The following is a 26026-nucleotide window of genomic DNA, read 5'->3' on the forward strand; positions in this document are numbered from 1 at the left end:
TTATACACACTTTATAAAACAGACTTGGTTCATTTAGATCCAGATTCTTATACCTTTATGTATTAAACCTTGCGGGTAGTCGGCTCTAGTTATTTTGTTTCCGGGCGTGGTTAATTCTCCCTCTTCACGCAGAGTATCTCAGTCTCTGAATAGCCCTTGGTAGAAGCCTATATAGGGCGCGGCTCTCTAATTGTAAACCACCATATTGGAGCTCTCTCTTCCGTAACACCTCCTACTCTGGAACCTTATAATAAACCTTTTTTCAGCTACTTACACGATTATGTTGTCTGTAAATGGTTTTCCCGCAGGTACTTACCCTTTTTAAGTCAGGCTAGATGTTGTCCATCGGGCATCTGGAGGAGGCCGCTAAAGCACGGAGTGCAACCTAGTAAATTTAGTTTTTACCCCAGTCTCACAATGGGAGTGGGTATTTTATTTGCAAAAGAATCTTAAACAGTTTTTCTCTCCTTTTTAGGAAGTTACAAAAATTAAACTCAGCCAAAAAAGCGAAACAGAGAAACAACTAAAAATAAAAGTGTAAAGAAGATCGAAGAAGATGAAGAAGATGATGATTAATTTTTAGATCGCTTGAACAGGCTCATTTATAGGGGAAATGCTCTCTGACACAGGCCCCAGAAGCCTTTGCGCCTTATCAGATGACACAGATGTGCTCTCTGGGACAAAGATCAGAAAGTAGGCCAACATATACATATGCCCGTATAAGTACATGTCACAAACTCAGCATTCAGTATTCTGTATTCTCGGTTCCTGAGACAGAAAGCGACTTCTGTGTGTGTGATAGTAATCATGTCTTAACGTGTTTTAGCAACGTATGCACAGCGTAAATAAAACAGTAGCTAACTGCTAAGCACGACGGTCACAGCTGACAACGGCGTCCCAAACCCACGGTGTTTTCGCTGAAGCGTGGCGCTCACCTTCCGGTCGCCCCCTCAGTTAAAGACTGTTATCTGTATCGGCACTGTTGCCGTTGTTTGCGCTGTTAGAGCCACTTGCACTGTTAGCGTTGTTTGCGCTGTTAGAGCCACTTGCACTGTTAGCGTTGTTTGTGCTGTAAGCGCCACTTGCACTGTTAGCGTTGTTTGTGCTGTAAGCGCTGTATGCACCGTTTCCTTCAAGCTGCCAGCTCCTCCGTCTTCATGTTGAGAGCCGTGTGGAGGCAACAGATATGCTCTGAATTTCAAATGTCTCACCTTAAATGGATTCATGAAGACTTCGAGTCTCGGAGTCTTAATGATTCCAGTTATTTTACCAACTTGGAGCCACAACAAAATTGGAAATTGGAACCAAAACGCTGCCCGTAATGCAGTGATTTATGCAGCCGAACAATCGCCTCATCTTCACCCCACGTCCACCGACGCTGCCCTCAGCTCCTCTGGCCCCTCTTCAAAAGAAAGTGGTTGTTAGATTGAGAACACAGAGATGTACAAGGACACACACCGATACCGCGTACGCTCAGCACACATGCGAAGAGTGGGCTACTTGAGGCAGGTAATCAAGCAGGGATTAGGCGGTTGGTGGCTCAACCCTCCTTGGTCAATGCTGATCACTGTGAGCTAGATGGATGGACACACACACTACACACACACTCACACACACCAATGTTAGTCCTTAAGCAGGACTTTTATGAAGGCAAAACATACAACACAGTTTGCCAAAATAAATAGCTTTTAACTGCCTTTTTGACATCCTTTATTTTCTGTGCCAATTTTTTTTTTAATCTGTGAAAATCACTGTTACTAAATAAAAGAAATTCCCAAACCACTATGATTAAGGTTTTGGTTGATTTGGCCACCAGAAAGAAGCCTCGGTTATGCTTTCCGTATGTCGCGTGGACGTTAGCTAACATGGATTCATGACGAAGAACTGTTCTGATCGACAAGGATTGCCATTAAAAGACTTGGTCATCAATAATTTTTTTTAAAGTTTACACTCTAATAAACAATTTAACACATTAACAGCGTGTGCAAAGATATCTGATCTCGTTTAGTGCGTTGCTTGTGAGGACAGATCCGCATTGTTTGCTGGTCCTATTTCATATCGGCGAAGACATCATCTTCATTTTTTAGGACTTGATAATAAAATTTGATGAGGTATAATTTGGGTTTTCATTGCCTTTCAATGGGACTGGCACTTGATCACCGCTGTCTGACAGTTCTGCACAAACATGCTGTCCTCAGTGGTTTGTAGTGTCTGAAGTGTTCAGTGATCGAAAGGGAAGAGCTTAATATATTGCACCAGCTTGAAGTGTTTAGTGGTCACATCCTGCAGCTGGGTCGGGGATAATGACTTTACCTCCTTTTATATTAGTGCATAATACAAAATTCTGCAAGAAATCATCTAACTATGTGTTTTATGGTTCTTGTCCTACGTGCGTAGTTCTAATTATTTCTCCCCTGTCTGAAAAATCCCTCTTGGGTTTTTATTTTTTAGCCTTTTGTTTATCTCCCCTTCATCTTTTCATGAGCTCCAAAGATGCTTCACTGCGGCATAAATAATGTCTGTTTACTTTATAGTTAGCCAGAGATTGAAAATGTATATTTCCTGTAGTTCAATCAATAAGTCGGATGGGTTCACCGAAGCCTGGGGACAGAACTCGAGAAAAATAGTTTTGTTTTTCACGGTCAGTTACGAGGTGACATTTTAAACATGTAAATGTATACATTATTCTTCCTAAAACCGTTGCAGCTGTTTAAACAAAATGCTTTGCTTTCTCGTCTTTTCCAGACAAGTTCAACGCCTACGTAACTTTAAAGGTGCAGAATGTGAAGAGCACCACCATCACCGTCCGAGGGGACCAGCCATGTTGGGAGCAAGACTTCATGTTGTGAGTTTCCCCCCTAATGATGCTGCTCTTTCTTTATTATTTATCACCACCTGGATCAACACTTATTTTTCACAGGGGGATTTACAGTGACGAACCACATGATTCAGATATTACAATTGTTTACTGTCGTATCAGAAATGTGTCTGACATATAGCGGTCAATATATATCTGGTATGTAGAAACATCTCTCATGTAGTGACGTTTATCTTTTTATGTAGATTTAAAATTTAGTAAAAGAATGTTGCAAAAACATAAAGCCAGCTTTTCTTTTTTTACGGGGTTTGTAATTTTTCAAATTTACACATGAGGATAAAAAAAATGGCTGACATGCTACTGATGTTTTTTACAATTTTAAATATAATATTTAACAAGCATATCTGTCAGACATAATAATGCTCAAGTAGCAAAAACCCCTCTGAGCACGTGTTCCTTTGTGTGTTCAGATTATTTGAATATAAAACAATAAAAAATAAATTTGAATTTAGCATCCACGGCACCGAGTTTGAGCAGCTAACGTGAGCTACTTGTCTCGGCATCTCGTTTCTTCCTGTTTTTTGTTGCCTCAGTGGTTCTGTCACTCATATTAGCAGAAATAGCATGTTCTACACCAACCTCTTGGGATGCATTAAGACTAATGCAGAGAGAAATTGAAGCTCCGGCATGTTGGTGTCGGCCCAACAGATAAAATACGGGGCCAGACAACCACCGTTAGCTGACTTGCTATATAGCTTTTAATAGGCCTTACTGAAATTGAAAGGGCGCGTCGGACGCCTGTGGGACTCCAGGTGTGGCCGGCTGACACGGTTCCACTAAATGGGAATTTGTGGTTGGAGCAGGTAGGTCGGATGGAAAGTGAAATGACATGCCGAGCTCACATAAGTGGATGAGTCGGTGATAAATCTAATGAATTGTCCGGTCCACTCTTGATTCCACGAGGGGAGAAAAAGGGGCCAGATGGAGCTGATGTAGAGACCCTACTTCACTTTTCATGCTCGTGGAAGTCCTGCTGCTGCTCGCATCCGGAAGATATTACCTTTGGGAAAATAGTTTTTTAAGGAAAGGTGAGTCAAAGCACTATGACTCTTTGGCTTGGTTTCGATTGGGCAATTGAAGAAATCACGACGTGTTTTTTTCTGAGCTGCATTTTTGTTTTGTCCTTTAACACAAAATTGGTTATAATATAGAATAGAATATAAAATATTGAGGCTTTGCTCTCATCTCGGCTACATTTTCTTGATTGTAACACAACAGTTGTTCGGATGTCCGGACATCGAGATTAAAAGTGGGCTACGTTTGCCAATCTAGGTTTTTTGTATTTAACTGTTGTTTCAATTGCATTTACTGAATGTATTTTAATGTGTTGCAGGCTCTAAATACATGTTGAATTATAGTCGCTGTACTGGTTTTATGTAACAAAGAACTCAAGAGTACACAGCGATGCTTATAGCAGGCGAAGCTGAGCAGGAAAATCTTCACTATTTTCATGCAAACATTTACAAATTAGCACTGAACACAAAGTACAGCCGAGGCTGATGGGATGGCAAATAGTCTAGCAGTTTTGGATAAATAAATACATTGACCTGATAATGGCGCTACAGTAAGTTAACCTGACAAAGTTTTGGTTCCACACGGGACATGAACAGCAGTCTTCTGGGTGAAAGTCCCGTGTTTGTTGGACCCCTCCCTCCCTACGCTGATTTATGTAAAAAACACACGTAATCCTGGAGAAAAGTACGTTTCCCTCGACTACTTACTTGGCAATGCAGTTTTGTAGAAAGTATATCGGAGGTTGTCACTCTGTTCTGAAATCTTCTGCTTTTCTTTTTTTTCTGGGAACTGAAGTGGTTGAACCCATGTGGAGACTGGAAAAACACATTTTCTTTATATATTGGATTTTCGAAGGTGGTTTTACTTTGTGCCATCATTCTTTTATTCCTTTCTTTCTTTCTTTCTTTCTCTTTCTATCATAAGTTATTTTTTCTTTGTAAATAAACCTGACCTCTGGTCCAGCTGGCTGCAGTTATTCTTTGCTTGTATTGTTCAACACTGAAGGCTTTAACGTGTTAAGACGTATTTGTTTGACATTGATTTTTATTCGTCAAATTGGTCAGTAAACACAGCATTTCAGGGACATAAATTCAATTTCATTTTTTTTTTTTAAAAGGTCTAAAATGTGTTGCTCTGCCCTCATCTGGAGTTCAGCCTGTTAAAAAGTGTCACTGAAGGTAACAAGAGTAGAATCTTTTTTCTGTAGTAATCTTGTAATGACCAAGGAAAGACAATAGGAGAGAAATTACAAAAGCAAAGAATTTCTAGATTTCAAATTACAAATTTCTAGAAAAGCTGTATTGTTGGGCCCGATGTAGAGAAGGGGGGACACGGGAGAACCAGGACTGAGTGGGTCAGACTGTCAGACCCTGCTGCAGGGTAAAATGAGGGGTTAAAGGGAGTCTGGTGCTTGTAAACACTACCACTTTAGTCCACAGGGGGCGCCAGAATCAACACTAAAGGAAAGTTCACCTTTCAAAAAAGAAAGATCTTCCCAAAGCTTGTCGTCAAGAGGTTTCATTACATTTTAAGTTATAATTAATTGTCTCCTGAGTCACCATCCTGCCGCACACACACACACACACACACACACACACACAGAGGCCTATAAGATTAATATGGCAATCGAAAGGCTATCAATTAAAAGGGATGGGATAATTCCACTTCTGCAACACGAGAAGCCTGTTTACAAAATAGTTATATTTAATAATATTAATATGCATTTAAACAGCCTTTAAAACACACGTCAGTACGACGCATTCTGTACAGATTAATCCGTCTCCCACACACACACACGTACACCAGTTATGTATTTTACTGTACAATATAAACAGATCTTTCCTGCAGACTGATCCCCTGAGACTTAATTAGAGGGATTGGATGGATTGACTGGATCCACATGATTACATAACGACTCCCCTCCCTCCTCCCTTCCATATATAATCTCTGTCGTCTATGAGATCTTCTCAGGCAGGTTTTTTTCCACTTTTATAATGTCTGTCTTGCTTTCAGACAAGTCTGATTTTCAGTCAGATTCTGGCGAATTATATCAAGAAGTTCAGCCGAAGTGAAATGCCATTTAAAATGACCGTAATGAGTGAAAAGATGTTGATGATTATACACAAAGGAAAAACCCCGGGGCCTCCTACGCTAATTAGATCCAAAGGCTCATTAGCGGCAGCGGCGTCGAAGCGCTGCCGGAGGTTTGCAGTACACTGTAATAAAAATCAATGTGGTTCAACTTAAAAACATAAGTTCAATTGCTGCCTGAAACTTTCAAGTAGAGTCAAATTGGATTTACAATTTGCTACAACTTATGATTTTTAGTTGACTTTAGCTTTGGATTGCTCTATGTAAGTTCACATGACTGTATAGTACATGTTTATTCAACTTAACAATGCAAGTTCAAAAGATATATAACTTATTATCATGCATTCTGTTCACTTGTCCAAATAAGTAGTGTCAACTTAACAATGCAAGTTAAAAAAATATTTAACTTATCATCATGCATTCTGTTCACTTGTCCAACTAATGATTTCAACTCTCTTATTTAAGTTAGAAGGACGTTTTGACATAACTTTCCTAGTTAATATTACCTAAAAGTATGCATTGTTTCAAATGACAATTTATAGTTATAAGAAACACAGAATCTTGTGGCAAAAATCATATTTATTTGTTTGCATCAAAACAAATTTATTTTACATTAAAACAACTTCCACAATGTGGTTAAACAGAATTATTCACAAAGAACATTAAATACAACAGGAACAACTGACAGGATCTAGCTAATGAGTCCTTTTTTTTATAAGTTGTAGCTGAGAACTTTGTTTGAGTTGAGAATACCCTAGATTTAAAAGAGCATCCCACAAATGGACAATTCAGTCTCTCTCTTTCCCAAATGTCTCTTTAAATGAAGAAAGTATTGTTTGATGTTGCTTGGTGCTGAAAATGTACAAAGTTCACAGCGAATTTTAGCAACTGGATTGGTTGCTTTCTTGTGCTCCTTTAGATGCTGCGTAAATTCCACATGAGATTGGAAAAATGTTAGACAGTTTGGGTATATACAGCTGAAACCCCGTCTTCCACGTCCATGATTGTCTTTGTAATGACTCACAATTGTTTTTTCATTGTATGAGGCAAAACTGCAGAACTTACAACTCCACTTCATCAACAGCAACCAAACTTCAATGACCAAACCATCTGCACCTGAAACACAGAAACACAATCAATAACATAATATAGCAAAACCATTAGTCATATGAACTGCAAACTTGATTAAGAGAGTAAACTGCACAGTAATAGGACAAACGATTATGATCTTAGGAACAAAAGGTAGTTTCCATAACCTATGGTGAGTTTTTTAAAATAACAAAATCATAAGCCAAGTGAATTTGTCATTTGGATTACAAATCTATTTACCTAACAGTATCATTTTGATGAACAGGTTTTAAAATGATACAAGCATTCACGTTTTATTCATCACTTTACAATGTACACAACCAATGTTACACTTTAAACCACCCGTCCAGACATTGTTACATTGTATATTTAGCATTTGAATTTATTCTTATTAACTTCATTTTAGTAACATGTTATATATTTTATTAGTATCTTATATTGCCGCACTATATTTTAGGCCTAGAATATCTACTAATGCTTTTTAAATAATTCAAATCTAATATTTTAGCGTCAGCATTGTTGAAGGAGGCGGAGATTCAAGACTGGAATTCATGACGTCAATTCATAAGCACGCGAAAGTGGCGCGAACTCAGATAGCTTGCCAAAGCTACTAGCGAGCTAATTATCTTCAAATAAGTAGTAGGTTAGTGCAAACCTTAACTTAAGCTAGCTAGCTAACTGGCTAGATAACGAGGTCCCGTTTTCGAGGCATGTTTTGACAAAAGCATTAGCCTGCCAGCACAAATCCAAAAAGATTAAAATATTAATTTAATTTAATTAGGTTTTAAATGTACTTATATTAGCTACTGATATTTTAGCCACACCACAAATAGTCCATAAACTGACCGTAGCGAACTGTCCTGGAGACAGTCCTGTTGCTAAGCTAAGTTACATTGAGAAGCTGGCTAAAAACATTACGTTAGCTTTAAATTACATTTTTCTAAATGTCCTCTGAAATATTATAATTGATTGAAACTATTGTTAATCAACCTGTCTGTCGTTTCCGGGTCCAATTAAACCGGTTATCGGGGTTTACGCGGCTCAAATGTGACTATTAAAAACTAATGTTAGCTAACACTGGACTATTTTCCATACTGAACCACCCGCATTAAACAAAGCTTAAGCGTCATACATTTACAGACAATATATTAACATGACAGCAGGTACTTTCTTTACATTGACTTATTGGGTTGAATGATATTGCTGATGGAGTCACTCACCTCACTGGGGCTTTCTCTTTCCGAGCTGTCGCGCCGCATGTCCAGGGTCGACTCACGTACATCGTCTCGCTAGCTAACGATATTCATCCGCCACTTAGTTCGCTGAACCTACGTACTGCGTGGTAGTGTCCAGGTCACGTTTGTGATCCGGCTGTCAAAAACGTATTGATCCGCCGCGTGGTTTAGGTTAGTTCGCCGTCTGGTTTTCCATTGGTTAGTGATGCAGCTGAGCTGACAGGCAGCTCGCAGTTTGCGACCTGGTACGGTCGATTATACATAACTTTAATAGACGTTCACAACAAAAAAAATATTTTTTACGGAATGAAAGACGTGCAGATTCCCTTCATTAGCTAAGAAAAAAGATGTCGGCCATATTATCTGCACAGGAGTGTTTTTGTTGCTTCCGTTTACATTACCTTATGATGCAAATTCACAAGATTTCACGAATGCACCAGGTTTTGCATTTCGTTGTGCATCCCCATGAAGACAATACATGAAGGACTCCTTGAATCAGAAAGTGGATGAAAGTATGGGAAAATGTGAATGTACAGTTTTGCATGAACTGTACATTTTGCATAATCATTCTGAATATGTCCATTAAAGGGCACCTTTTTTTTCCTTTCACCACTATTATCAACTGAGGCTGAACGCCGTTAATTGTCCTCTTCACACCAGAATAGTTCACACTGGAAGACGAGTTACTGTACGGTAGTTATTTTTAACCCAAATGACGACCTTTTCCTGAATCTATGGCCAAGTAGACGTTTTGCCTAAAATGTGTTTTCTATGACGACGGAAGGTTATTTTGACTGGATGCATGTAACTCGTGGAAATTGACCCGTTTCGTGGCTTCTGTATGGAAAACTCCAGAAAAACAGGTCGTACCCTTTCTGAAATACCACATAGGAACCTTTTGTGTGAGGATACTTCGACAAACCAATGAGCGTGTTTGTGTCTCTAAATTGTCTCTCTGTGATTTGATGAAGCCCCGACGAAGATCTCTTATTAGATCGCCAAAAATATCACAATTACATTTTGCTGGGAGCTTTTAATACAATTAACCAGGCCGCTTCCGTGAAGGAGCAGGTTGCTTTAAGGCTGCGGACGAGCCGAGCTGAGGACTCATCCAGCTGGTGACTTGAGCCCAGGGTTTCTTCAGAGATCCCCTCCACCTAAAAAAAAAAGTGTTTTTCTTATGTCACGTCCTCTAAGTATCTGACCTTGACTAATCTGACTTGTATCTGGGCAAATTCTGTCTCTCGGAGGGTGTTTTCAAACTCCTTTTGTTTTTAAATATGTCTCCTAGCAGCTAATTGTGCTAGTAGCTAATTGAGTTTATGGTCTCAATCTCTAGTTTGAAGTCTTCTTCAATACAGCGTGATGTTCATTCAGTGAATTATGGTCCATTTAGAGTCAAAAAGACCATAAAGCAGGGTATGCTTTAGGGCGGGGCTACAAGGTGATTGACAGGTTTCTACTACGGTGTCACTCAAGATGACGTAATCCAACATGCTGACGGGTAAAAAAAGCTGAACGTTTTTTTACGTTCTTAAAAACTGGAGGGGAAACTTTAAGCGTCTTCTCTTTTCAATGAGGGGAGTATGTCGGTGGTCTAAACCCGAGTGTGCTTAGATTAACTGTACCGTGTGTGTGTGTGTGTGTGTGTGTGTGAAGACACCTGCACGCTACATATACAGTACTTGTGGGACACCTCCTGGTTGTAGGATTAGCAGCCGTACTGTACATGTACTACATTCTGCAGATGAAAGACGGGAGCTGGATGGATGGAGAGTGAAATGTGGTTTTCATTCTCAGAGATGAGCTCCGGGCGCAGCCGGGCTCGTGCTCAGCCACCCTGCAAACCTGGCGCTCCCCAAAATAATCAAAGAAAAAAAAGAAAGCATGAATAGTGACAGCATTCCTGCACTCGGAGCTCCTCTCGTTCTCCATCTCTCCCCCTGCTGATGGCACTCCCGTCTTTTCTCTCCGAAACCCTGATTGTTCATCGAAGGCGTTTACCTCACGCTGCTCTGAGGCGAGTGAAGGAGAATGCGACGCTTTGATGAGGCCTTGTTGTTGTTGTTGTTGTTTTGTTGCGTGTACACTGGGTTCACAGGCGGGGGAAAAGTTTCCCACGCCTCGAGCTGATTACGCTGACACATACCTCCACTCCTACCTCCACGGTGTCACTTTCCTAAAGGCGAACGCCGCGTTGAGGGCGTCTCATTGACGTCTATGCAGCTAACGCAGCTAACCCAGCTAACGCAGCTAACCCAGCTAACGCAGTGAAATGAGACGTGCTTCTCAACCAGATTTAAAAAAAAACAATGACTTCCTCAAACTTCCTTTTGAGACTAATTTCTTCTCTGCTTTCAATAATGAAACAACGTGCTGATGCTACGTTCCAACAGACGTGTCGTCATACGGGCGTATTATGACAAATGGGGACGCTAAACCACAACTGAGAAGGATGCAGAATGTTACATTTCTTTTAATCACCAGACGGTTCAGATCATCAAGTGGTATAATCACTATTGGGAATCTCAATACAGAATTATCTGAATAAATACGTGTGCCTCACATCGATTCCTGTTCAGTTTATATAACAAACCCCCAATTTAATGGAGATTGGCCAAGTTAAAACTATTGTTTCCCCTTAAATTACCCAGATAACGACTCATTAAGTGTGTAAATTACACTCATTGTGGGTAATTGCTACCTTGAAGTGTCCGATGGGACGCAATACTCTCAACTAATGACTGTGGGAGTCTTTACCGACAATTGATTGCATCCCACACGGCATCGAACCCCCGGGGGCTCATCCAAAATCTTTTTATCTTATTTTTTTGGGCTTTCTCTTATTTTAATTTCCTCTCAAATTTTGTATTAGAGTGTGGGAACACACACACTCACACACACACACTTAGTGTTGGATTACTGCCGTTTCTCAAGCGAGGAAAAGTTTCACAGTGTTTTGATTGAAGGTGAATTCATAAATAGTTCTCTTCGTAATAAAAATGCTTTTTGTTTGGGGAAAAACAAAACGACTGCTATTTAAATAACTTTTTTCTCATATTTTTTTTGTGACGGTGAACTCAGAATTATGATCTACAAGCTGGAACACCCTGTCGTCCTCAAAGTGGAGAAGATTCTGAATGTTCCTTTGCAACCCATTTTGCATCCCTCAGATTAAATTAGATTTTACAAACGTACAATACAATACAATAGCAGGGCTTATTAGAATTTAAATAATAAAGGAAATGAAAATGTACAAAATATCCTCCCGTAATGTCCACTAGTTTGTCCGTCAGTCGACACGTCGAGTTCCACTTTCCACGTCTCCTTTAACATTCCTCGTTGTAAACGATGAGATGATTCCACCCTTTTTCATTTTTGGTGACCTTTTGACCTTTCTGTCCAGGCTCTTGAGTGAAAGCCATTTATGTAATTAAGGACTTACGGGAGGTGGAGGCGGGTCGAACCAGAACTTTCACCCAGGAGACCGCCGTTCGTGTCAACGTGACTTTCTTTATTTTTTCATTCTTTTTTTTTTTTTATTGTTAGTCGGCATCAATTAGACATTTACAGATGTCGTTCAGACATCTGACATGTGCAGATTTTTTAGATGGATGTTCATTTTAGTTATACATATTTACAGCAAGAAGTGTAAAACATATGGATAAACAACAAAAAAGAGACAGAATGAAACTAAAAACTAAAAAGAAAACAATGTATTTTTGTCGCGTAACTTTCATAGTTGAGTAACTGTCGAAAACCACGATCTTTTCTTCCTAAAGTGGCTTTCCTGTTTAGGTTAATGTGCCTTTTTGACTTCTTGCACACCTCATTCTAATAGCTATTAAGAAATATAATATGTAAAAGATGACTCGGAACTGTTTCGTTTTCTTTTTTTTAATCCTTTGTCGCCCCTCGGCTGTTTTACTTGATGGTTCTAATCCTCACGTTCCTGATCATTAATAATTTCCCTCTTATTATTATTAATCATTTAATCTTCTCTCATATTTGTGTAAACGGCTTCTCTCCTCGTGAATCAAATCACGTGCACGTTTTTTCTTTCACACGGCAGCATCCAACCGCTCTACTGTGTGTGTGTGTGTGAGTGTGTGTGTGTGTGTGTGTGTGTGTGTGTGACAGATTACAGGATAAGCAGGTGAATGTTGATCCCTCTGCTCTCAGGGTCTCAAGGCATCACATGCTCGTCTCCTCTTCTGCGTCCTTGGATTTAATCTCCATCCGTTTGTCTCCTTTTTCTTCCTCGTTTCTTCTTTCATCAACTTGTTTACCGTCTCTGCTCTCTCACTCTTTCTCACTCCCTCTCACTCTCTCTCTGTGCCTCCTTCGTTTTGTCCCAACAAGCTCCCGAGGGTCTAAATCTTTTGACTGGATTTACAGTATCGTGTCTGAGATCAGACTACTATATATCTACATATCTAATGTAGATAACTATTATTTGAATGGTACATACTAATATTTAATTTATAGATTCACCCCTTTTTTTGGAGTTCAAACAAGTTCAAATAAAAATAAAAACGCACTAAATGTCAAAATGACAGCACAATCTCATTAGAAAATATATGAATCCCCTTTTTTAAGCCATATCTGTTTGTGGGTGGAGCCTTTATCGTGAGACTCCTCCCCCACCACTGTTGACTGCCTCTCTGGCCATTCAGGTCATAGCCTGCTCTTTTCTTCCAGATCTCCGTCAATTGACGTCATCTGAGTTCTAGCAGCAGGAATTATTGTTTATGCCGTCAACGCCGCGTTCTGTGCTGCGGTTTATCGAGTCTTGTGTCTCCACATCTGGCTTTACAGAAAGTGGAGCTGTGATATTTATTTAAATCTCCTCAGAGCACAAAGGTCATGCTGCGTTCAGGCCACATGGGACGGAAGGTAAAGATGACAACGTGAGGATCACACACATGTTCATGTGGGGATTACACAACGGGCACTACACGTGGGGTTAATTACATTGGACAGAATTTGGCGGATGTAATAGTAAATATGCACTACAAATATATATGTGTGTGTGTGTGTATATATATATATATATATATATATATATATATATACACACATGTATACATACACACATATATTTATATATGTATATATTGTATATGTATATATGTATGCATATTTATATATATATGTCTGCATACATGTGTGCATGTGTATATATATGTATGCATGTATATATATATATATGTGTGTATGTATTCACATATACTGTGTATGTATGTATGCATGTATATATGTATGCATGTGTATATGTTTATATATATATATATGTGTGTATGTATTCACATATACTGTATATGTATGTATGCATGTGTATCTGTATGTGTGTGTGTGTATGTATATATGTGTATGTATGTATGCATATAAATGTCTGCATGTGTATATATGTATGCATGCATGTATATATGTGTGTATGTATGCATATGTGTATGTATATATGTATGTATGCATCTATATATGTATGCATGCATGTACAGTATGTGCATGCATGTATATATATGATGTATTTATATATGTATGCATGTATGTGTGCATGCATCTATATATGCATGTGTGTATGTGTGTATATATATATATGCATATATATAAGTATGTATGTATGTATGTCTGCATGTGTTTGTATGTGTATATAAATGTCTGCATGTGTATATATGTATGCATGCATGTATATATGTGTGTGTATGCATATATGTATGTGTGTATGTATTCACATATACTGTATATGTATGTATGCATGTATGTATGCATCTATATATGCATGCATGTACAGTATATGTGCATGCATGTATATATATGCATGTATATATGTGTGTGCATGTATGCATATATGTATGCATGCATGTATGTGTGTGTATGTATATATATATATATATATATATATATATATATATATATATATATATATATATATATATGCATGCATGTATATATGTATGTACGTATGTATGTCTGCATGTGTTTGTATATATGTATGTGTATGTATGGTTCCTGATAGACCCATAGTCTGGATCTTTAGGAACCACCAGAATTCTTGAGAACCTCAGGTCCTGTGACGGTGAGTTCAAAGGTCAGAAATAAAGCTTGGGGCCGAACCGCTCCGTGCTTTAAAAGTGACGTTTTTAAATCGAGTGAAGTTTTTAAATCGAGTCTGAAACCAACAGACGGCGTCGACGTGTTCTGGTTTTCTGCTACTTGATGAAATCCCGGCGAGAGAGAGACACGTTTATCTGCAGAAGGGGAACCAGCAAGGTCCTGGAGACCGTTTAGAAGCCGACGCATGTGCCAGGTGGTTAATATGAAGCGCTCACGTCGAACTCGGCCACAGAGAGACGGAACAAAATGTACCTGAAGTTAACATCTTGGACGATGCCTTTCACTTTTTCTCTCCTCATTATTCTTTTCACTCTGGAGGGAAATCATTTTTCCGACCTGGTTTACTATAAGTTTTGCCGATACGTGTTTTCTCCCAGCGATTTTGATTTTGAAAGGGAACAAAAAGTCACAAAGGTGATAAAAATCGCTTCCTTTTGAAAACATCTTAATTTAAAAAAAATTGGACCAAAATTGAACATTAAATGCACCCGTCGAGCATGGTTCCTGGAAGTGGCTCAAAACCAGCCAGCGGGTTTTGAAAAGCATCTTTTCTTACAACTTTACCGCGGTCCTTGAACACACCGTGTCAGGAAAAAGCAACTAAATCGAAACTTTCAAATTGTGATATTTTGTTAAAATCACTTTATTCTACACGTCTATTTCAATATCCAACTTTTTCATAATTTTTTTTTTAAATGTTCTTTTTGTTATGGCATTATAACTCAGCTGCACAAAAGACACGTTTAACTTCTCTCCACTTCTGGCCACGATTGCACTGTTTCCATAGAGATGCACGATAATTAATAATTAATAATGAATGCATTACACAGGATGAAAGTGTGTGTGCGTGTGTGTGTTTTGTGAGTGATAAAAAAAAGTCCACCGTTGTATTCCCTGTAACCGCTCCCTCAATAATGGATGGGCTTTGATTGAGGGCCTATGTAAAGCTTCAATATCTCTGACACACACACACACACACACACACACACACACACACACACAGGTTGGCGACAGACTGCAGGCATGGACAACGTCAGACCTGTTTCTAATCCTATTTATGATTTTTTTTTTTTATGTTTCATGGTTTGAATTAAATGAGCATTGAAGATTATATTTCTTTACGTTGCTAGACGGTCAAATAGACCACAAGGCAGACTATGCTTTTAGGGCGGGGCTACAAGGTGATTGACAGGTTGCCATAGTCTATGGTTGGAGATGATTTTTGACCTTTTATTTCCATCCGGAACAATGATTTTTTTTGGATGCAGATGTTGGTGCCTCAACCCGTTAGAAAAAAATATTTCTGTTGAGATCATTTTTGACAGATATTGCAATTGCGATATTAAAGGGAATGACAGTCGTTATTAGCATTTTCATTGAGAAACATGATTTAAACATTTTTTTGCAGGGATCCGTGCCAAACAAAGATGAGTCGGCCGGGACATCTCCGCGGCAACAGAATATTTAATAAAGAAATTAGAATTTTGAAACATATTTGGGCCTTCGACAAATATTACACGCCTGCTGTAAAATAGAAAATTGCACAAAGCCGCATTGAGATTCTTACATATTGCGCAATGCCGAGTGAAACGTTGACAATTTGCTGGAACCAGAACAGAACCTCTTTTTAACTGGTTCCCCATCAATGCAACCAGTCGCGCAACCAGTCGCACAACCAGTCGCGCAACCAGTCACACAACCAGTCACACAACCAGTCACACAACCGGTCCCACAACCAGTCACACAACCAGTCGCACAACCAGTCACACAACCAGTCACAAAACCATCCGCACAACCAGTCGCACAACCAGTCGCACAACCAGTCACAAAACCAGTCACAAAACCATCCGCACAACCAGTCACACAACCAGTCACACAACCAGTCACACAACCAGTCACACAACCAGTCGCAAAACCATTCGCACAACCAGTCGCACAACCAGTCGCACAACCAGTCGCACTACCAGTCGCACAACCAGTCGCACAACCAGTCGCACAACTAGTCGCAAAACCAGTCACAAAACCAGTCGCACAACCAGTCGCACAACCAGTCACACAACCAGTCGCACAACCAGTCACACAACCAGTCACACAACCAGTCGCACAACTAGTCGCACAACCAGTCGCACAACCAGTCACACAACCAGTCGCACAACCAGTCGCACAACCAGTCACACAACCAGTCGCACAACCAGTCACAAAACCAGTCGCACAACCAGTCGCACAACCAGTCGCACAACCAGTCACACAACCAGTCGCACAACCAGTCGCACAACCAGTCACACAACCAGTCGCACAACCAGTCACAAAACCAGTCGCACAACCAGTCGCACAACCAGTCGCACAACCAGTCACACAACCAGTCGCACAACCAGTCACACAACCAGTCGCACAACCAGTCACACAAAGCCAACAACGTGCATGGAGGCGGTTACCGGTAAACATGGAGAGACATCCGCACTTTGTAGAGAGACACACACACACACACACACACATACACACACACACACACACACACGGGCACCTGCCACCACCCACCCGCTCCTCTCCATCATCCCAGCTGTGAAGTGTCAACAGAGATGACTGACAGCCGAACTGAGGCAGTGTGATTGTGAATGGGGGCGTGGCTATGAATATGCAGATGAGGAGGCAGACGGTTCGGCTGCTGTCGCCTCTTTTCAGACGGATCCGTCAGAAGATGAGAGCTGCTGGACTCTTTAGGATGAGACCGACCCACTTCATGACCCGGGGGGGGGGGGGGGGGTTTAAAGCAACAATATACTGTGAGAATTTCAAACAAACAATATCCTAAAGTACACTGCCGTTGAAAGCAAGGATCATAATCCATAACGTTTATATATTTCTTTATGTTTTTACTCTTTTTAAAGATTCACTCTCAGTTCTAAAGTTTTAATCCGGATGTTTGTTCCGTTTCTCCAGCGAGATCAACCACCTGGAGTCGGGTCTGGTGGTGGAGCTGTGGAACAAAGGTTTGATCTGGGACACCATGATCGGCACGGCACTGATACCCCTGGACACCATCGGGCAGTCTGACGAGGTACCGCACGAACACACACACACACACACACACACACACACACACACAGGAAGCTGACCCAGTGATCTTCCGTATACCAGATGATCTGAAGTGTGTGTACCTGCTTCAGCCGTCTGATTCGAGCCAATCAAATCGAGTGGTTTCGGTTTCCAAAGCTACGGCGTTTTCCGTGTAGAAGACTCACCTCGTGTATGTTTCCACAGAACATGAGAGAGGGAGCTCTCAGTGGCCCGGCAGGAACAGGAGGCATTATTACAGCCCACCTGGTTTTTTTATTGATCTAAAAAATTCCCCGTAACCCCGTCATGAATACGCCTGAGCAACAGGAAGTAGAGAGGCAGAGAAAGGGGAGCGGCCTGTCGTGTCCATTTTAAGTCAACAACCCTTGAAATAAACACGCGGTGCACCTGCTTATTAAAACGCCATCTTCACCTGTCAGCCGAGTCTCAAAATAGCTCTTTTTAAAGTGAGTCATTAATAATGCATCCGCGGGTCAAATTTCGGGTTCGTATTTATTTTAATTTTTTTCAGGAGGGACCAGGAAAGTGGGCGTCGCTCGACTCCGAGGTGTTAATGAGGGAGGATGAGATCTGTGGTACCTCCAACCCAACGCCACACCAAGTGCTGCTGGACACCCGCTTTGAGCTGCCCTTTGGTACATATTTAATATACATATATATATATTACCTCACACAAACACACGCGCCTCAGAGCCAGTAGTCGATGCATCATAAAAACCTGACAGTACAGCATCATTGGCCAACAGTTAAACTCCAGAGAAAGGCACAGTACTGTAAAAACATTCACACACACACACACACACATTTTGCATCATAACTATTCCGACCTGCAACGATGCAAAATGTGCAACAGTTGCAGCACACGCGTTTTGAATAGGTTTGCATGTGCAGACGACCTCTCCTCTCACCTACCGGCGGTTACGTTTTGGGAGGGAATTTGAATTTGAGTGCACGTGTAGGGCTTTTATTGTGAAAGGTAAGAACGGGGCAGGAGGGAGAGGATATCTGGTGTGCGCCATCATCATCGAACGGAGTAATAACGACCTTATGTTTTCTATAACTAAAGGAAGTAATAAGAAAGCCTTCAGAAAAATATCTGTTAGGTGAATTAACAACAAATGCATTGAATATGAACCTGGAGGGCCAAAGATTGAGCCCGAGGTTTTCAAACAACCAAAAGTTAGTTATTGTTTGTCCCATTAATAAACACGGTGACGCTCGTCATCATTTTAGTAAAATAGGAGAAAGACGCTCCTCATAACCACATAAATTGACGTGATCCTGTGATGGTTGCAAACAGGAACTGCTATTAGCTATTTCTGCAAAGGCGAATGCCAAAACGTGAGCAAATACAGTATAATCTGAAAAACATGAAAATGTAGGCGACTGCTAACTGATTACATGGCAGCGCGATGCTTCCTGTTTACATCCAGCAAAGCCTTGTTGTTAACGTAGGAGCATTAGTATCTACCACGTAGAAACGAATAGAAACGGGACACAAAAGATGTTATTATTATTATTATTTTTATTCTTTTTTTTTTTATGTCGGACGACCAATTGCAGTCTGATCTTTATTAATCTTTTTAAAGTCTGTGATATATCATCAAGATACTGGAATAAAACCATACTGTGAATATGGAGAGATTACACATTTTACAGTGAGAATAAGCTTGAATACAGTAATACCGTACATCCGATGCATTATTTTGGGGATATTTCTACCACGACTTTGCACTGCCGATCTGATGTCTTATTCTCGCCTTCTCGGCTTTGTTGGTTGACCCACGAGGCCCCGGAGGTGGTAGTCGACTCTATTTCTGGGACCCCCCAAAAGGTCCATATTAAAACACACACACATGAATATAAGATGGTGATGAAGCTCTGTGGATGGGATGTGACGGGGAGGGATGGGAGGAGGCTGAGGGAAGGGCGGAGCCACTGGGCCCGTGGTCCTGCTCTTCTGTGATGGCCACTCTCCGCCTTCCTCCATTATTTACCGTGTCTCTTCATCACCGCCAGCCGCCCCTCCAACCGATTCCTCCATTTTCCTGTTTTTTCTTCTTACTTTCTATCCGTCTCTGCAGATATTCCAGAAGACGAGGCTCAATACTGGACCGGTAAACTGGACCGGATCAACACCATGCGGATACATGACGAGGTGAGTAACTCAGGCTTATTGATAAGTTGTACATTAACTGAGCTATTAGAGATGATGAAGCAAAGTTCACTAGGAGTCAAAGGGGATGCTGATGCTGAGAAACCGGTGGGTCGTAGTGGTAGAATGATCATTTTTCTTCACACATGTTCTACTTTTAGAGGATAAAAGTTTCCGTATTGTGTGTGAAAAGAGAAAGAAAAAAAGAAACTGCATAAAGTTTATATTTTCTAGCCCTTTTAGGAGAATTCTAAAGTGAATCTTCTATCAAACTTATTGAGACAAACTTGTTTTTGCAACGTGAGCAAGACTTTGGCAACGCGGTTTCTCAGTTTGCATTACAAAAATAATTATGATTATTTATGCTTTTGAGAGCATACTCCCTATTTTTTTGTAGTTTGACCAAATATTATGTCACAGAGCTATTGCAGCGTTTGTCGGGTCTCTGCTGCCATCTAGTGGAAGATATTAGTTACTACAGAAGATAATAGTTACAGGAGGTTAGTTCATACCGTACTGTCATGTGCCTTTTTTTTAGTATTAAATCCTTTTGATTCAGTTTAAATGACCCATTTCTCTTCTCCTTCTTTATTCCCATGTTCCTCTTGTGGTAGTATCCACTGCAGGAAGAGGTCCAGAGAGGTCGAATGGCATCTGCACCTTCTCAGTGCTGTGAGTGTGTGTATATATATATATATATATTTTTTTTTTTTTCATCATTTTTTAAAAACATTCATGCCATAGCCCTTTCACATGAACATGTTTTCTTGGTCTTTGTTTAATAATGTGTCCTTCCACGCTGATGACAAACAAACAAAAAGATCTTTTCTCCACCGAGTATGTCATGTTTGGGTTTGTCAGCGGGATTTATGGGAAAAAACTGCATCATTGGTTTATCATAAAAACTGGGTGAAAGGGTGTAGCACGGGCCGAGGATCGGAGCTCTCCCAGTGCCCTTCTGGTTTCTCCTCGTGTTTCCATTCAAACCTACATCAGTACCACCTGATTGACGCTCGCCGTTTTGCTCAGTAAACAGAATTTATTTTTGGATGCACCAAGCCAGAAGAAGTTGATCCCTTCTCTACGCCCTGAAATGAACTCGGTCGTCACATTACACCTTGTTTCACCGGCAGCACTTCTTATTGATCTCACACCGGTGTAACGGTTCACCTTTCCAACATGTTGGGGGGTGTTTTCAGTCCCGTAACATGCTACCTGCTCATTTGGCCGTCACCAGTTCACAGTTACTGGCTTGATTTATTCAGTAATAAAGTTTTTCTTCCCGACTTCTTTGAACACTTTCCTCCATGCCTCCAGGCAGTTGGAGTTATTTCGGATGGAATGACCAGCAGAGTACGTATAGCCCCCCCTTGTCCTCCCCTCCACCTCATACAGGACTCCTCTCTCCTTTGAAATAACAATCACTGCATGTTCGGTCTGTATCCGGTGTTTGTCGTCACTGTGTTTGATACTTGGCATTGATGTTCCCTCCCGGTCAAAGTACAAAGCAACGTGTGTGTGTGTGTGTGTGTGTGTGTGTGTGTGTGTGTGTGGGTGTGTGTGTGTGTGCGTGTGTTTGACCATTTTTTGTTGGTGTACTTTGTGTGGCATTTTGTAATGCATTGGTTCAATGATTCAAACGTCTTGTTGTTGGTTTTGTATTACATGCCTGCTACCACTAGAGGGAGCTTTTTATTAAAGAATGTCAATGTTTAGAAGTCTTCCTCACGTCACAACAGTGTCGTGGCAAACAATGGTGTAGCTGTAACTTTAGTATGAATCATCCTCTTTGTGACAAGGTGTCACTTACATATGTCTACCAGAGGGCTATAACTAGCATATCAAATACATTAATGAATAAGAATAGAGTATCATCTAAACAAATCTTTTTTTAAATGTATTTTTTAGAAATGATCTTCCTTTGTGTTTGTGTGCTAAACTGTTCCGTTGCCTGTGCCCAGCTTTCGATGACCACGACAGTGCGGTGGATGACCGCGACAGTGATTACCGCAGTGAAACTGGCAACAGACCTCCACGGTTCCACAGCACCTCCCAGACGAATTCATCGGTGCACCAGTACCCCATAGGGCGCAGGGCCCAACGTCAAACCCTGTCCAGGGAGGCCGACTCCATACAAAGCTACGAGCTGGACTACAGAAAAACACGGGGGCCCAGGTAAACAAACACCCAATCACAGAGCTCATGCATGTGTGCTCGAATCCATTGATGTTTGAAATACTTATAATATTGAATACAACCCTGTTAATCTGTTGCTTGTGCCATTTTACACATTTGTTGAATAGAGATGTTTTCATATTGGTACGTGTTGCCATGGGAAAAAACTAAATAATCTCACACAAAGCAAGAGAAAATGCTGGCCTACCAAAATATAGACATACTAACAGCAAGGAGCTGCAACTTACTTTGTCTCTATTTATGTCACATAATGTTGTGCAGCTGCTTATGCCTCTGAAAAATATAAATTATAAAATTGAGTACATTATCAAACGAGATACTTTTCCTTCCACATGTGTACTCTGCTTTTTTTTTCCTTTTGCTATTCTATTTCTTTGCCTGCATGTACATTTTCACAATCTGTTGCTTTTGATTAATGTGTCTTGCTTAATTTATCTTCCTTTTCTTTCTTTCTTTCTGCTCTTTTTATTCGCGTCATGTTCCACCGCTTCCTGCATGGCACTTTTTAATCTTCAATCCAGGCGATCAAACAGTCATGGTAGAGTAAGAATAATCCCTGTTGACTCTGGTATGGGCGTGGAGGATTGGGAGAATAAATATAAAGTGCCTGACACGGGTGTCTTGGATGATTACTTGGACGCCGAGCAAAAGATTTGGGAGGACGAAGATAAAAGCATCATCTACCGGATCAGTGACAACTCTTGTGAGTCCAAAGGTAGCAGGTTCTACCAGACAGTAGAGTGTGATGCACTATCCCCTGAGGATTCGGAGGAGGCGGATGGCAGGACACACAGACAGAGGTGTGGCTTTGGTAGTGGAGAGGTACGGTTAGTTTATAAAGAAGCCGGCAGCTTTGAGGATGAGTCGTCCCCTCCTGAAATTGATATCATTCCCTCTGTCAAACAGCTACGACAGCAGTCAGACAGAGAAAGTCTACTTTACAAGACCAGGCTGTGGGCCAAAACTGCCTTAGAGGACACACTTGAGAGCTATGCAGCTTTTTGTGAGGAGGAGGAAGCTCTGGAAGAAGCTGCGAGGATCAGAGGGAGGGGAGAATATGGCTCAGTTGGTTCAGATGAGATGCAGTATTCCTTTGGATCCGAGGAGGAACTATATGACCTGGCATTCTCTGAGGGGGATGTCAGCTATGAATATGAAAGTTACCACTACCCGAGCTACTATATGTCACCTTTTGGAGGACAAGGCTCTTCAAGCAAAGGGAGAATAGATAGTGGAGAAGATCCTATGTTGTCTCCTGTTGAGGAGCCAGGTGATGAATATGTAGATGCAATGGATGAACTTCAAAGCTTAGTTGACTCAGTGTCTGAATACCTGGCCGTAAAAGAGGAGGAAATCAGCAACTACGAATCAATGCCAAAACCAATTAGAAGAAAACTCCCAGCACTGCCAACCAATGCTGAAGTTGTGCAGCCTGAAGACAGTAGTAGCCATGAAGTAAAACCCGAAATTAATAAGGAGGACAGTGCGGTTGAACAGGGTATAGCTGGAGTAAAGAATGCTATGAGTTCATTATTCAGTACAATCACAGGATCAAAGTCTACCACTGAGTTAGAAGCCTCTGCCACAACTACAACCCCCAAACCACCACAGGCAGACTCTGGTATTTCAAAACTGCTCTCTTTGATCCCTAAAGTTAGTCCTGAAGCCACAGAAACCTCTGGTACCACTGAAACAGACCCGCCTACCACACAATCATTACCCCAACCTGAGTCTGGCATTTCAAAGCTGCTTTCGTTTATGCCCAAAAGTGGTGGCACTTCCCCCCCAGTGGCTATAGTTCCTCCTGCCTCTCATGACCCAACAACAGAAAAAAAGTTTTCCCTGCAGTCTCTTTTGCCATTTCAATCCTCTGAATCCAGTCGGCAAGCTGACACTGGTCAGGCGTCAGCACATGTTGGCACAGAGGCACAAGCCAGCGCAACCTCTGCTATTCAATCCTCATCCGGGTTTGAAACAATGTTGGGAAGGCTTAGTCCTTTGAGACTTTTTTCCAGTGCACCACCAGCTAGAGAGCCATCACCTCAGCCATCAGAGCAAAAAAGTGCATCTGCTAGAACCAATGAATCCCAACAAGGGCCTGAAAAGAGATCCACTAGTCCTAATAGAGAGGGCTTAGAAACAGAACAACAGTCATCAGTAGAGACAAGACCAGGTTCAGGAAGTGGATCAGTTGATATTTTGCCAGATGCAGGAAGTGGATCAATTGAGCTTTTGCAAGAAACAGGAAGTGGATCTGTAGAGCTTCTTCCAGAGACAGAGTCATCTGGTGAGCTACCTGATGTTCAAGAAAGAAGATCCCCTGCATTATCTGAACCAAAACCTGAAAGCAATCCAGAGGAAACAGGGTTCTTCAGTCCTTTTAAGAAATCTCTGTCAACCCTCATATCAACAGTTCCTTCTGAGAATCCATCGAGTAACACCAAGCCTGCAGAAGAGTCATTTTTAAGCAGCAAACTCAAAATTCCATTTTTCTCTTCTGAAAGTACACCCCCACCAACAACAGAAAGAGGAATGCTCTCGGGCATTCTTAAGTTTGCATCTGGCGAAGATGCCAATGCCCCGCCAAAAGGTCCTTCCTCCAGCCTTGTAAAAAGTCCCTCTCCAAGTCGTACTGCTCTTCTTGAAAGTGTCCCAAAAGGAAACACAGAAACCGGCTGGTTTTCAAACCTGTTTAAAGTAGCCCCAAATGACCCTGCTAAGGAAGCTGCAACACCACAAATGACTCCTAATGTGATGCTAACCCAACCTAGTGGTCAAACTGAGCCACATACTGAACACATGGTCCCTGAAACCACAGATGGCACTCTCTGCAAAACAGAACAATTGTCTCAAGAGCAAACATTGTCTGAAAAAGATTCTCAAAGCAAGACAGATGTCCAGCTTGAGGCAGATGTCACATCTAAAGATCAAGGTCCGCCCAAGTCTATGGAACAAGCCAGATCACAACCACAAGTCTCACAGGCCAAAGGCATTCTTTCTGGTTTGTTTAATCTAGGATCAACAGAAGACGTGTCGTCTGACAAGAAAGCCCAAGGAGTGGATAGTCAGCCTCAACAAGGTGGACTATTTTCAGGACTATTTTCTTCACCTCAGTCGTCTCCCCAAACACAACAAATTTCCGCCACACAACAGCCAGGAGGACTGTTGTCAGGATTTTTGAAATTTGCCTCTGATAATGTTTCTGCTCCTATAAATCAGTCACCATCGTCATTACCAGAAGGCCAATCAAGCCAAATTCCAACTCAAAGGCAAGGACAACCTGCTGCTGCACAGCCGGTTTCTGGAGGACTCCTATCTGGGTTCTTGAAAAAAGCTACTGACACAGTAACTGGTGCTCAACCAAATCAGCCCAGTCAAGAGTCACAACCAGAAGCAGCTGACCATACAGCAAAAACAGAAGGACCTGAACAAAACTTGGGTCAAGGCACCTCTCCTCCTATTCAGTCAGCAGGGAATTTGTCTGACCAGCAATTAAGACAGCCTTTAGTCTCAGATCAACAAACAAGCCAACAGCAACAGCCTGAACAAACAACTGAAATACAACATCCGAAAGCAACAGGAACTATGCTTCAACCTAGTGGATTCTTAGGGGGTTTGTTGAAACTCACAGAAACCGCTTCCCAGCCACCAAAAGGACCCTTGGATACACAATCTACGCAAGCAAATCATCAATCAGGTAACATGTTGTCAGGACTTTTTAACAAGATCGTAGAACCTAATCCTACTCCATCTCAACGACAATCAGAGTCTGGAGCTCAAGGGGCTAACCAAAAACCAGCACAGCAAGGACCTCCTCAACCAGGAGGATTCTTCTCTGGTCTTTTTGGAATTGGGGTCCAGGACTCTGCTCCTACAAACCCAAGCCAGCCCTCACAAAACCAGCAACAGAGTGGCCCATGCGGTCATCAATCTAATCAGCAACCAGGCAATAGACAAAACCTACAACAGCAAAACCAAGTCCCTCCACAACAGCCCCCAGTTAGTCCCGGAGGTATGCTCACTGGATTGTTCAACAAAATTGCGGATACAGGCCCCCCACAATCCACACTGGGAAGCCAACAAGAACAGCAACATGCACAAAGAGTAGGCCCTAGAATGACCCAGCAACCACAGAATCAACAGGGAGGCCTCTTCTCTGGGCTATTTTCAGTG

At 41.3% G+C, this 26026-nt stretch overlaps 1 protein-coding gene across 1 annotated transcript in view; it reads left to right on the top strand.

Moving 5' to 3' along the window:
• Positions 1-26026, top strand: part of LOC117736011 (protein unc-13 homolog B-like) — a 150421-nt gene that overhangs the window by 16702 nt on the left and 107693 nt on the right. Inside the window, exons 3-8 of the mRNA XM_034540985.1 lie at positions 2746-2845; positions 17365-17482; positions 18014-18137; positions 19587-19660; positions 20272-20329; positions 21619-21832. Of these exons, the coding sequence (XP_034396876.1) occupies positions 2746-2845; positions 17365-17482; positions 18014-18137; positions 19587-19660; positions 20272-20329; positions 21619-21832 (688 nt within the window). The remainder of the gene's footprint in view (positions 1-2745; positions 2846-17364; positions 17483-18013; positions 18138-19586; positions 19661-20271; positions 20330-21618; positions 21833-26026) is intronic.

Source organism: Cyclopterus lumpus, chromosome 9 (assembly GCF_009769545.1).
Source record: "Cyclopterus lumpus isolate fCycLum1 chromosome 9, fCycLum1.pri, whole genome shotgun sequence".
In the NCBI taxonomy this organism is placed as follows: domain Eukaryota; kingdom Metazoa; phylum Chordata; class Actinopteri; order Perciformes; family Cyclopteridae; genus Cyclopterus; species Cyclopterus lumpus.